The 12,769-nt window shown below is 41.3% G+C and overlaps 1 protein-coding gene across 6 annotated transcripts in view; it reads left to right on the top strand.

The window, feature by feature from the left end:
• The window catches only part of IMMP2L (inner mitochondrial membrane peptidase subunit 2), an 861,474-nt gene that overhangs the window by 604,457 nt on the left and 244,248 nt on the right, over positions 1–12,769 (top strand). Inside the window, exon 5 of one of the 6 annotated variants that reach the window (XM_044992988.1) lies at positions 666–1,043. The exons of the other annotated variants lie outside the window; for them this stretch is intronic. Within the exon in view, the coding sequence (XP_044848923.1) occupies positions 666–807 (142 nt within the window). The 3' untranslated portion in view covers positions 808–1,043. Of the gene's footprint in view, positions 1–665; positions 1,044–12,769 lie in introns of those variants that run through there. 6 annotated transcript variants of the gene reach the window in all.

Here is a 12,769-nt window from a genome sequence, read left to right on the forward strand (position 1 = left end):
ACAGTTCAAAAAAGAATTAAATTAATTCTTGAAGATAGGGCCATCAATGGCTGTTGGCCAGGATGGACAGGGATGGTGTCCCTAGCCTCTGATTGCCAGAAGCTGGAAATGGGCAACAGGGGATGGTTCAATTGATGATTACCTGTTCTGTTCATTCCCTCTGAAGCACTTGGCATTGGCTACTGTCAGAAGACAGGATACTGGGCTAGATGGACTTTTGGTCTGACCCAGTATGGCTGTTCATATGTTCTTATTTATTTGAACCTTAAGCCCACCTGGCCATTGACACACCCATTTTGTCACAAGGGCCACAATGACTCACAACAGATCTATGGGTATGGTAAATGCATACATTTGCAACCGGACAAATTCTGTGCTGACATTAATTCCATTAACTTCAGTGAAGTTAATGCCAGCAGAGAACTTTGTTCAATATATTTAGAACTTCAGAGAGACCCTTAAGTACACTGATAGTTATTTTTATTATTAGTATAGTTAGCTCAGTGTACTGGTATTCTAAATATATAATAGATAATAAAGGGTAAATTTCCAAAGGGCTGAAACCCAACACCCCTTTGTATAGATGCAGTTATTGACACAAATCTAAGTATTTGCACCTCTGTCTTGATTAGCATGCATAATGTTGTTACCCTTTCTGGCACCAGCATTGCCCTTCTGCAAAGCATTCTCAGATGCACGAGGACTTGCAAACTGGCTTCTCATTGGAGGAGAAATCTAGACGGTCAGCCCAAAACCAATGTCCAGTTCCCAGGGAACAATTTGCTTCAAGAATTGATTCTACTTTGAGATCAAGGTGGACAGAAAAGTCTGATGCTGCTCATATAGCTCACTCTCCAGGGACCATTGCCTATACTCAAACCTTGCATAACAAAAAGTTACAAAATTAACAACAGCAACATATGTCTTCCCAAGTCTGAACATTTGCTTACATGCCCAAAACCTATAATACTTGGAAGGCTATGTGAAACAGCAGCCCTGAGTGACATCTTCTATGGCAATCTGTCTTCATGCAATGGCTTCTTTCTGTGCCATTTGGCAATATATTTGCCTAAGTGTTGTAGCTAAAAGGGAAAGATTAACAACCAGTTTTGTGGTTCCTCATTCATTTCCATAGGAATGTTGTTGAAAATGGATAGCAAAATAAATCAATTCCAAATGATCCTACTTATTATTTTATAATATTAACATTTTACAATGTGGTTCTTGAGTACGTGTGTGGTGGGGAGAGAGTTTCAGAAACATCTAAGGAAATTAGTCATCCAGTTCCCAGAGATACTTTTGAAAAATCCCACCCATGATGATAAATATACACAAATCTCAAGTGCCTTCCAATATTGAATGATTCTTGAACTATTTTGGTTAATTTCTGGTTAGAACCATACTCAGAAACATACTTACATTTTATAACTTACCTATACACATTTTGTACCATTGGAAGAGATCTTTGGAAAATGTACAACTTTTTCCCTAGAAATACATACAGAATATAAATACAGGTTTATATGTGACAATTTTTTCTCTAAAATTTGAGTTCTTTTATTGATTATTTTCTGTTATGGTGTTAAAAGGAGATATGTGACTAAAACAGGTAAACCAACAGCAATTTACAGCAAATTTGGTGACCTAAGATATGTGACAAAAACACAATCAGACATTTTCCTTTCCAGTTGATGAATTTGAAGACACGTGTTTTTCAGAAGCAAAATAAAGTTAGTATTGTATCAACCCAATATACTATGTTTATTAATATGTTGCATCAAATTACCTGGCCAGCATAAAATGATATTATGAGTTAAACAAAACATAAATTGGAATATGAAGAAAATATATTCATGAGAACTAAATTCAACCTCTTCTTAGTTCATTGAATAATTGCAATGAAAATGTTTGGAAGTCTCAAGCACTTCAGGTAACAGAAAAATTACCCCTACTCTAGCTAGGAAGAATTTTGCTGCTCTTCAGGTTTACCTGTACTTTGAACCATCTTTTAAAGTAGTTTATGAGTTATGGTCGACGTGCTGTCATACACTCTTTTGGTAGGGACAAAACTTGTTATTGTCCTAGAGGTCTAGTGTGCAAGCTGCTCCACTCCTAATTCCAGGGCTTGGAAACAGATAGTTTGTGCCCAGACGCCACACTGGCACTTTCATTGTTTCCCACGCCTGTCACTTCACTGATTAATCAGAGCCGCTCCATGTGCTGAAGGACAGTTGTTCCCTCAACACATGGAACAACCCAGTGCTCTCTCTCCTTTTCTTCTTGAAATCACAGCACTGGAGTTGTGCCAGCAATGAGTATGCTACAGAATGGCAGCTCCTGCCTTCTCAACTCCTCACTCAGCCTGAGGGGTGCATATCAGTTTGAGGAGACCAGTTGTGTGTGTATCAATTGTTGAGGGGGTCTTTGGGCAGTAAGTCAATTGTGGGATGTGGGGGAGGAAGCTGTGTTTGTATTAATTGTGTGTGGTGGTGTAATATCAGTTGAGGAGGCTTGTGTAAGTGTGTATATTGATTGTGGCTGGAAGTCTGTGTGAGGGCGTGTGTGTGGATTTATGTGGAGCTTTGGGTATGAGGAGGGTCTGTAGTGTGTGTGCAGTCTGTCAAATGTGAACAGTTTTGTAACAGGTATGTGTGAGTGTGTATGGGGGGTTCTGCATGGGGTGGCCAGTATCAGTTGTAGTTAGGATCTGCATTGTGTGGGGATCTTGTCTGTATCAGTTGCTTGTTGGTGAGGGCAGAAATAATGTTGGGAGACAGAATTAAATGGTTTGTACTGTAGGAAGTGCCAGAAAAAAATTGGTGTTGGATGACTGAATTAATTGGTTTGTTATTTCAGTAGTGGCAGTGATGAGAGAGGCTTTGCCAGGGATTGGAACTAGTGGCACATTAGCAAGCAGTGTTCCACTGGGTGGATGATGGGCAAGGAGTTCTTAGCAAAATATGGACTGTAGCACCACTCTCTCAAAGAGTAATGCCTGGTGAAAGTGTGCACTGAATTCCACGCTGCTACTTTGGACACTTTCACCAAGGGAACATGCCTAAGGCAGGCCACTGATCAGTGGCTCTCATGGAGTGGGGATTTTAAACCAGGAAGTACTGGTTTCCTAGCTAAGATGTAACAATGTTCTGTACATCTCCCAATCCAGGATGGAAGTCTGTTTGGCAATGGGTTCTCCCAGGAATCTCTCCTCATATGCTCTGAATAACCTGTTAGATTTTCTAAAGGACTTGGTCTTTTCCATGGAAAAACAGAGCACTTTATTTGCATCTAGGGTACTGATGACATGCTTCTTTTGGTGAGAGTGAGAGCTCTGCATTGAGATAGGTGGAAATCTAAGACCACAGTAGGCATGAAGCCGAGATGGTGACTTGTCCTTGTGGACCACAGACAGAATAGAGTTACCTTGAAGTACTAAGCTCATGCACCCTTCTAGCAGACATCATCGCGATTGGAAGTTCACTTTAATCAATTTCCCACAAGGGGGAAGGCCCTATAAGAAGAAAGAGGTTATTTCCAGTAAGTGTTCACGCTACTCACTCACCTTCCTTTCTATGTTGGTGTTCTATATAACATCAGGACCCTGTGATTTCAGAGAAGGAACTGAGGTGGTTGGGAGGTGCACTTTCTTACAGAGAGCAAGGCAATTATTTCACCCTTGTGCACTCCCCAGCAGACACGACTTTTCAAAGCTGTTTTGCAGCTCGACAACAAAGCCGCCATATCCCACGAATGTGAAGGCGCAGAGTGATTTTCAAGGAAGAACAGCTACTGTTAAGTCCTGCCCAGCTTTTTTCCTCTTTTTATAAGTATCAGACCCCCTACCTAAATTTCCAATAGTTTAATAATCTCTGGAACTGAACAAATAGCGATCCTAATTAGAGGTGAGCAAAATTTTTCTACCAGAACAGTTTTTGGAGAAAAATGTAGATTCAGGTCAACCAAAACATTTCGTGAATTCATGTTGAATTCACTGAATTGTTTCAGTTGAAAAGTACCCTTAAAAATACCTATTGAAAAAAATCTAAACTTTCATTTACACTTTTTAAAAACAAAAAATTTCAAGATTTTGATTCAAAATGACTTTGTTTTAAAGTTTTCTTCAATTTGATTTTTAATGTTTTTAAATGATTTAAAAGCTCAGAATTGAAACAAAACATTTAGTTTGGGTGAATTTTGTTCAACACAAAATGTTTTTTTTAAATTTGCTGAAAAAAAATTCAATACTTTTTTTTCCTGATTGCCTGCAAATTGATAAAAAATCAATTATATGCACTGCTCTAATCCCAACCTACCCTTAATGAAGGGTATCACTGCTGCATATTTGAATAATGGGGAGTGCAAGATTTAATGTGGTTTTAGTGTTAACATGGGAAAGGGAAATAGCAAACTCAGAATAATGCTGTGAGAAATGTTACACACACAATAGAAGTGAAGAAAAATGCTTAGCTGAGGTCTTAAATCACACTGTTATCAGATACAACAAACACAACGTAATACAAATTGACATAAATGCTGGATTATGTTACCAGTGTCAAGAAATACAGCATCCTGCTTCTTTTAAATATGATATTATCTAAAAAGCTATCTGCCTTTAAAATAACTGTCATGGAACAGCAACATATTTGTATCTAGCTTGTTCTGAATAGATTATACAGAAGTATGTTGACCTAGCTTTCAGAATATGTTGTCATAAATGCTGTGTATTTCATGCCATTAACCAAAACAAATGTAGCTAGCTTTTTATTATGTCTTGTATTGAGTGCTGCAGACAATGAAAGTAATATTTAGACAAAGCCATTACTACTATAGAAAAGGTTTCTTTACAGTTGTTTTTTTAAATATTCATTTATTATGTCCTCTGCTGCATAAAACGGCTAGTTTTGCTTTCTTCATGTGTAAAAGCTAAGAGTAAATATAAAATAATAAATTCATACACTTTAAAATATACAGGGTTCAGTTGTAATTTTGGCAGACCACAACAAAGGAAAGACCAGCACTGGGACCACTGGGGCTTTGTTTTGTAGATTTTCTATGTAGTCAAATAATAGACTACACATTTTTTCATCCTTTAAAACCTTCTGTTGGGGACTGAAAATACTGCGAACTCAGTGAATAAAAAATCCTGGCATTTCACTTCTGAGACCTTGGTTCCAGTCTAGCTGGCAGTCCCAATGAAGTGAGTTAGGTGGTGTCTTTTAAATTCCCAGCGTAGTATAGTCCACATCACCATCCCATCACAGACAATTTGACTTTCAGCAGTTAGCAGCAATTCTTCGTTGGGAGATTTCAAAGAACAGGCAGAAAATCACCTTTCAGCCCTAGAGAGATGTTATAGGTCAGCACTAATAGCACTGCTGGACAGTGTGCAAATCTCACACAGCACACATCCCGTAGATGAGACTTTATTTGTCTTCCATGAATTCACAGCAGAATTCACTCTGTAGAAAGGAAATCATAAAAAAAAAACCATTGTAGACTATTTAAATGATAATTCTTCCAAGAGAGGGGCTACGTTACAAAAAATCAATATTATCTAATTTATTAAAAATAAGTGCGGGTATTAGGAAACACATTGAATCACTAGAAATTAAACATTTTAAAACCAATTTATCTTAAATGCGCTACTGAAGATACAAAAATCTATAGTAATCTATCACAGATGGTTGAGTCGTGCTATGTACAGTCCCAGAAATAATGAAGTTTTATGAGAAGAAAAACTGTACCAAAATTGTGTTTTTACTAGTAAAACTTAAAACGATGGCTATTTAATAACATACTGTACTGGTTTTTTATAGCCATTGCCATAATCTGATGTTATGAGTCTACTTGTCTTAGACCATAGTTTGATATTTAGCTCTAGTGATAGACTGGAAATGGACCCTCTGCCCCCACCAGAGGAAGGCTTTATTAAAAACAAACAAACTTGCATCCAGGGTTATCATTAGATTAGTAGAGGTCAATGTTCAGAATCCTGAATATTTCAACACAAGATCAATGTATTTTTCAAGTGTTTCTTGCTGTTGCTTCTCCCTTTATCCATCTATCTTCAGACTAAGTGTAAATAACAGAAGCTTTGGGTGGTTGTGTGAGAAGTGACTGCGTCTCTTAGAGATTGTATCTCTAGCACTAATTATGGGGTGGGAGAGGCAGATGGTAGTACCACCTATTAAGGTTCCTTGACACCTCCTGTTATAAGCCATATGTGCTGAAATTTTACACGCTGGGTATCTACATGCTCAGGGCTGGATTTTCCCTTCAATTGCAGAACTGTGCTGATAGGGGCTTAGCTAGGTCCAGGCACCTGAAGTGAGAGTACAGAGATTCTCTCCTGTGCTCTCAGTGACCTCCCTACTGGCATCAGGCATCATGGAGGAGGAAGCTCCCTGATTTGAATTCAGAGGTGACAAGATGTGGACCTACTGGGGGAAGTAGATTGGGACAAAGCTTGTGGTGAGAGTGAGACTGTGACTGGAGGTTGGTGGAGGAAAGAGGGAAGCTGGGGGTTATGGTGGAGGGGACTGTGACTGGGGGTGCAAAGGGGACTGGGAGCTAGGGAAGGATATGAGGGGGACTGAGATTGGAAGAAGAGTCACTAGGTGAGACTGGGACGGCTAGGTGAGAAGAATGAGGCTGGGACAAGGAATCAGGAATGAGGAAGAGAGAGGACTGGGACAAAGAGAGGATGGAGGCTATCGGGCAGAATAGACTGAGTCCACTAGAACACACTCCCCTCCAGAGCCTAGAATAAAACCCAAGAATGCTGAGTCTCACCTTTCCTTCTATCAGCAAATATCTGAGAAACTCATTGGCAAAGTGTCCCATCCCCCTCTAGTTCCTGTCCACAGATAGGATGACAACCTACTATCGCTATCAGTTACTCCATTAGCTCAAGTGGCAGCAGGGCCGCACAGAGGGGGGGGCAAGTGGGGCAATTTGCCCCAGGCCCCGGGCTCTGCAAGGGCCCCCAAGAGAACGGATGAGGCTCCCACCCTAGCCCCGGCCCAACCCCGCCTCCGCCCCACTCCTGGAACCTCAGCGCATCCAGCAGCGTCCCTGAACAGCGGCGCAGCGTGACTCCGGCGGGGCCTGAGCTCCGTCCCGCTCAGAGCCACGTGATAAGGGGGCGGGGCTGCGAGCTCCGGGCCGAGCGGAGGGAACTCAGGCCCTGCTGGAGCTCACAGACCCACCCCCTTACCACAAGGCTCTGAGCGGGGCAGAGCTCAGGAGCCCCGCCGGAGGCACGCTGCAGCTGTTGAGGGAAGCTTCTGGATATGACGTGCTGAGGCTTCGGGTGAGGGGGGAGCCATGGGTAAGGGGCCGGGGCCAGGGGGTTAGCTAAGTGGCAGGGAGTCCCAGGAACAGTCAGGGCACAGGGAGGGGGCAGAGGTTGGGGGAGGGGCGGTCAGGGGACAGGGAACGGAGGGGGGTTGGCTTGTGGGCATTCCAGGAGTCTGTCAGGACTCAGCAGGGGGGTGGATAGGGGTCGGGGCAGTCGGGACAGGGAGCAGGGATGGGGTCTGGGGGTGGTGGTGGGGGGTTTCTGGCGGACGGTGAGGGGACAAGGAGCAGGATGGGTCGGGGATTCTGAGGGGGGTGGGCAGTTGGGGGGCAGGAAGTGGGGGGGGGTCAGATAGGGGGCAGGGCCAGGCTGTTTGGGAGGCACAGCCTTCCCTACCCTAAAGCTCATTCAGCAGTTTGAGGCTTTGCAGAAGAGCCAAGCTGTTAGCTTTTCCATTAGGGCTACCATCCCTTTCACTTCTCAAATGCTAAATTATAGTCTATATTTAATTTCAGTGCCATAGAGAGATTCATGTCAGGGGAGGGTAGCTTCATTTAAAATTAGCCACTGCGGGAGGGATCGCATGAGAAGAGCAATATCCTACACCACCTACCTCCTTCCCAACCCTACCAAGGGAGACCCTCCCCTGCATTCCCTGAGGCTTCAGAGGGGTTAATTCAGGGGTTCTCAAACTTTTGTCCTGGTGACCTCTTTCACATAGCAAACCTCTGACTGTGACCCCCTCCCTCCCATATAAATTGAAAACACTTTTTTATATATTTAACACTATTATAAATGCTGGAGGCAAAGCGGGGTTTGAGGTGGAAGCTGACAGCTCGCAACTCCCAGTAATAACCTTGTGACCCCCTGAGGGGTCCTGACCCCCAGTTTGAGAACCCTTGGGTTAATTTAATGTTAACACCCTGTATCCATTCACATGCATGTGCTATTTTAAGCATGTCAGTTTTCACAACATAGGCTCATCCCAGATTCTGGAACAAGCTCAAATGCTCAGTTCGTGGAGTATGTACATAGTCTATACTAAAGACAAACCCACAGTAACCGTCTCCAGTTTGTGAGGGACCCCATGGAGCCAGTCTCTAGGAAACAGATAAATGCATGGAGGTTAAGTCCATTAATGGCTGTTAGCCAGGATGAGTAACGAATGGTGTCCCTAGCCTCTGTTTGTCAGAGGGTGGAGATGGATGGCAGGGGAGAGATCACTTGATTATTACCTGTTAGGTTCACTCCCTCTGGGGCACTTGGCATTGCCATTGTCAGTAGACAGGATACTGGGCTGGATGGACCGTTGGTTTGACCCAGTATGGCTGTTCTTATGTTCTAACCTAAATGAACCCAAAGTTATAGAGACAGATATGAGTCAAGGAAGCCAGCAGAGTATCAGAAACCTGGAAAAATCTCTGACTGGCTGGGCTCAGGCATTTGGTTAAAAGCTGAGGTGGTTCAAAAGTTTTGGATTTTTTTTCAGCAGAATTTTTTATTGTTTCTTTAAACAATCAAACACAACAAGCAGCAAATATTTGGCCACACACTTCTGAAACCCCAAATCATATTCAGGTTTTGGCAGACTAATTTCAGCTTTTCAATTAAAAAAATCACAACAAATTTTGAAGGAAAGCAGACATTGTCTGTGATTTTTTTTCAGCTTTTTAAAAACCCCTAGTTTTCGATCAAAAAAAAGTTTTGACGGAAAATATTTGTCCAACCGTTTTAATGAGCTTTAGTGCCTTTTAGCACTAGCTGATTCTGAGACCCAGTGATACCTTGTAAAGAAGTTTTCTCAAAACTGAGTTTGTGCTGAGATGCGGAAGGTTTATTTTTCCCAGGGCTGCCCATGGTGGGGAGCAAGTGGGGCAATTTGCCTGGGCCCCGGAGGGACCCCCACAAGAATATAGTATTGCAATTTTTTTAATGGAAGGGGCCCCCGAAATTGCTTTGCCCCAGGCCCCCTGAATCCTCTGGGCGGTCCTGAGTGGCAGAGGTCTCTGTGATGGACCTACAAGTTCCAAGCCTGCTTATGACTCATGTAGGTATCAGTATAATGCCACATGGTGGATTTTCTGTTTTTATTTTGTTTGCTTTAAAAAAAATTTAAGAATTTTTCTCTCAGTCTCACACACACTATGTTAAAGAACATTAATAAGATGGCTTGGACAACCTTAATTCTGGCACTTCCTAACCTTTGAGTGCTTGACACTGCAACCTTAATAATGTTCTATTAATTTAGGGATTTTTGTGTTTGTAATATATATTTATAGTGAAATTTCACCTTAAATTAAAAGTTTGTGGTGTAACCGCTTTGTCTTCTACCTGTAGTTCACCATAGTTTTAATTTGGAACTTTAGGAAACATCCCAGTTAAGGCTTATGCAATATGCTTGTCAACATTAATTTGTAGGTACTGATGGGATCTGTCAAGTCAATATAAACTTCAGACAGACTTAAGTTATAATAGTTGGTCATGAATCTTCAGCACTGAGACAATCCTGAAAGCCCCCTAGCATGGAATTTCCATTGATTTCAATGTGATTTCCATACATTTCTATAAATGAAAATGATATGAATATGTATTGGTACAGTATCAGTAAGCTGGAGAAATATTCTGTCAATGCTTGTGAGAGTTTGTTTAGTTTTCCTGTGTGTACAGTTAGCTTCAAACGATCAGTTGGCCTCTTGGCTCAGAAACCAAACTCAGTCAACAAAGCTTGACCTTCCAAAATTTTGATTTACTCAGCTCTATTGTGAAGGATTCAGAAGAGATATGTGTGATGGGTTGGATCACAAAAACCCCTTTGGGAACTGCCAACTGATGTGCCAAGACTGCATCTGCCCCGCTTTCCTGCCCTGGCAGCTTGGGACTTCAGTGCCCTGCCTGGTTTGAGCCAGACCCGCTAGCCTACTGCAAACTCAGACCCAGGTCTGAACCACATCCCCTAACAGCTGTAGGCTTAACTGAAAGCAACTTAAGAAGTGTTCCTGTCTTTAACACTCAGATGCTCAACTCCCAATGGGGTCCAAAGCCCAAATAAATCCATTTTACCCTGTATAAAGCTTATACAGGGTAAATTCATAAATTGTTCACCCTCTATAACACTGATAGAGAGAGATGCACAGCTGTTTGCCCCTCCAGATATTAATACATATTCTGGGTTAATTAATAAGTAAAAAGTGATTTTATTAAATACAGAAAGTAGGATTTAAGTGGTTCCAAGTAGTAACAGATAGAACAAAGTGAATTACCAAGGAAAATAAAATAAAACCCACATGTCTATGTCTAATACAGTAAGAAAACTGAATACAGATAAAACCTCACCCTCAGAGGTGTTCCAGTAAGCTTCCTTTTACAGACTAGTCTCCTTCTAGTCTGGGTCCAGCAATCACTCACACCCCCTGTAGTTACTGTCCTTTGTTCCAGTTTCTTTCAGGTATCCTTGGGGGTGGAGAGGCTATCTCTTGCGCCAGCTGAAGACAAAATGGAGGGGTCTCCCAGGTCTCTCAGAAATAGACTTTCTTTTGTGGGTGGACACTCCTCCCTCCCCCTGTGTAGAATCCCAGGTACAAAGTGGAGTTTTGGAGACACATGGGCAAGTCACATGTCCATGCATGACTCAGAACTTACAGGTTGCAGTCATGGTTCATATGCTACCTTGAATGTCCTCAAGGAGACTTCTTTTGTAGATTGGAGCCTTCCAAGATCCATTGTCTGTTAAGTGTTTCTTGATTGGGCACTTAATTTGCACATTCCTTTCTCAAAAAACTGACCAAATGCTTTACTAAGGCTACTTAGAAATCAAGCAAGTACACAGCCAATATTCATAACTTCGAACACAAAAATGACACATGCATACAAATAGGATGATTAGATTCAAGAGATCATAATCTTTACATAGATGTGTTACATGGCATATGTAACATAAAACATATTCTAGCTATGTCATATATACATTCATAAGCATATTTCCATAAAGCCTTATGGGGTGCAACGTCACAATGTGATTGCTTTGGACTTGATTTTTGTAAATCTCGCCTCATATAGAATGTGTAGGCTTGGCTTCTAGTAAAACATCCTCTTGTTTGTGAAATGAGAATGTTTGAGATAGAAACCACTGAGAGACAATAAACATGATACCCCAACAACACTAATTTTACAGAGTTGCTATTCAGAGTAGAACTAGGAGCGCAAACAAAGAACAAATATAAAGTTTCTGTGGAAGAGAGAACACAAAGTGACTGACTTGGTAGCATTCTGTATCAGCACTGAAACACAAATGGCATCTGCCTCACAGTTGATCCTGCAACAAGGAGAGAGAGAGAGACGTTTACATTTAAAGCAGTTCACTGAACTCAATGACTGCATCTCTTTTAAGATTACAAAGTTATGAACTGTGGTCTACAAAAATAATTCTAATCTACTATTGTCATTAATGATGATGTGGGAGAAAACTTTTTAAAAGATATGTAGACTTTTAGGCATAGCATTCCTGCTGACTTTGTATGGAAATCATATGGCTAAAGCACTGCACTGTTCTTTGCACAGTATACACCAGTATGTGGATGCAGTAATGACATAATTCTTTCTCTTCAAACATTTCTCTCAAATATTCAATAAAATATTGTTAGCAACAATGGTGTATAGTATCACACTGCCAATGTGTTTGTAAATATTGCATGGAATCTGGAGAAAGATATTGCAGTTAATTTAAAAAAAATCCATAAGCTCATATTTCCCTGTCAGAAACTACCAAAGGACAAGAACACCACAAAGTGTGATTCAGGAGGCGAGGGGGCAAAAAAGTGGCTTTGGCCACCCAGACTCTGGCTGTACTAGGGGCTAATGCAATCCCTGCTGTAAATTACAGCAGCCCTGGGGCATACAACTTACAGCAGTTTCCCTACAGCTACTTATGGGTTGCCATGCAGAACAGAATAGCTATATCACAGGGCACTGTGGTTCTCTTTTCTGGTGTGGTGTGGCAGGGCAGAGACCAGAATCTGTCCCCAAAAGCATATAATTGATTTCTTATTGGGAGGTGTGTGGGGGGGGGAAATACCAGTCACACCTGGTCTGGTATTGGTTTTCAGATACATTAACCATTTTTGGTGTAGTACTTTCTTTGTTAGAGAGTTAGACAGGTATAGAAGTTTTGTCACGATCTCTTTGAGAAAACCTGGGCAAGCAGTCATTTGTAGAGCTTTTGCTTTAAAAAAAAATCCGTTCTTCAATGAACTTGATGTAGTGCCAAGATGTCAGGGTTTAGAAACAACACACAAGACTAATAATCTCAATGGGAGGCTCAAAAAGATTTTCTTTACGAAAGAAAAAAAAAAGATAAGTAGCAAGTCAGTAAAATGCATGAATGTTTGAAAACTAGTTATTTAATAGTTAATAACCATATTAATCTATTTATTTTCATTTCACAATTTATATTTCATTTATTATAATCTCTGC

This window comes from Mauremys mutica, chromosome 1, assembly GCF_020497125.1.
Source record: "Mauremys mutica isolate MM-2020 ecotype Southern chromosome 1, ASM2049712v1, whole genome shotgun sequence".
NCBI classification, from domain to species: Eukaryota; Metazoa; Chordata; order Testudines; family Geoemydidae; genus Mauremys; species Mauremys mutica.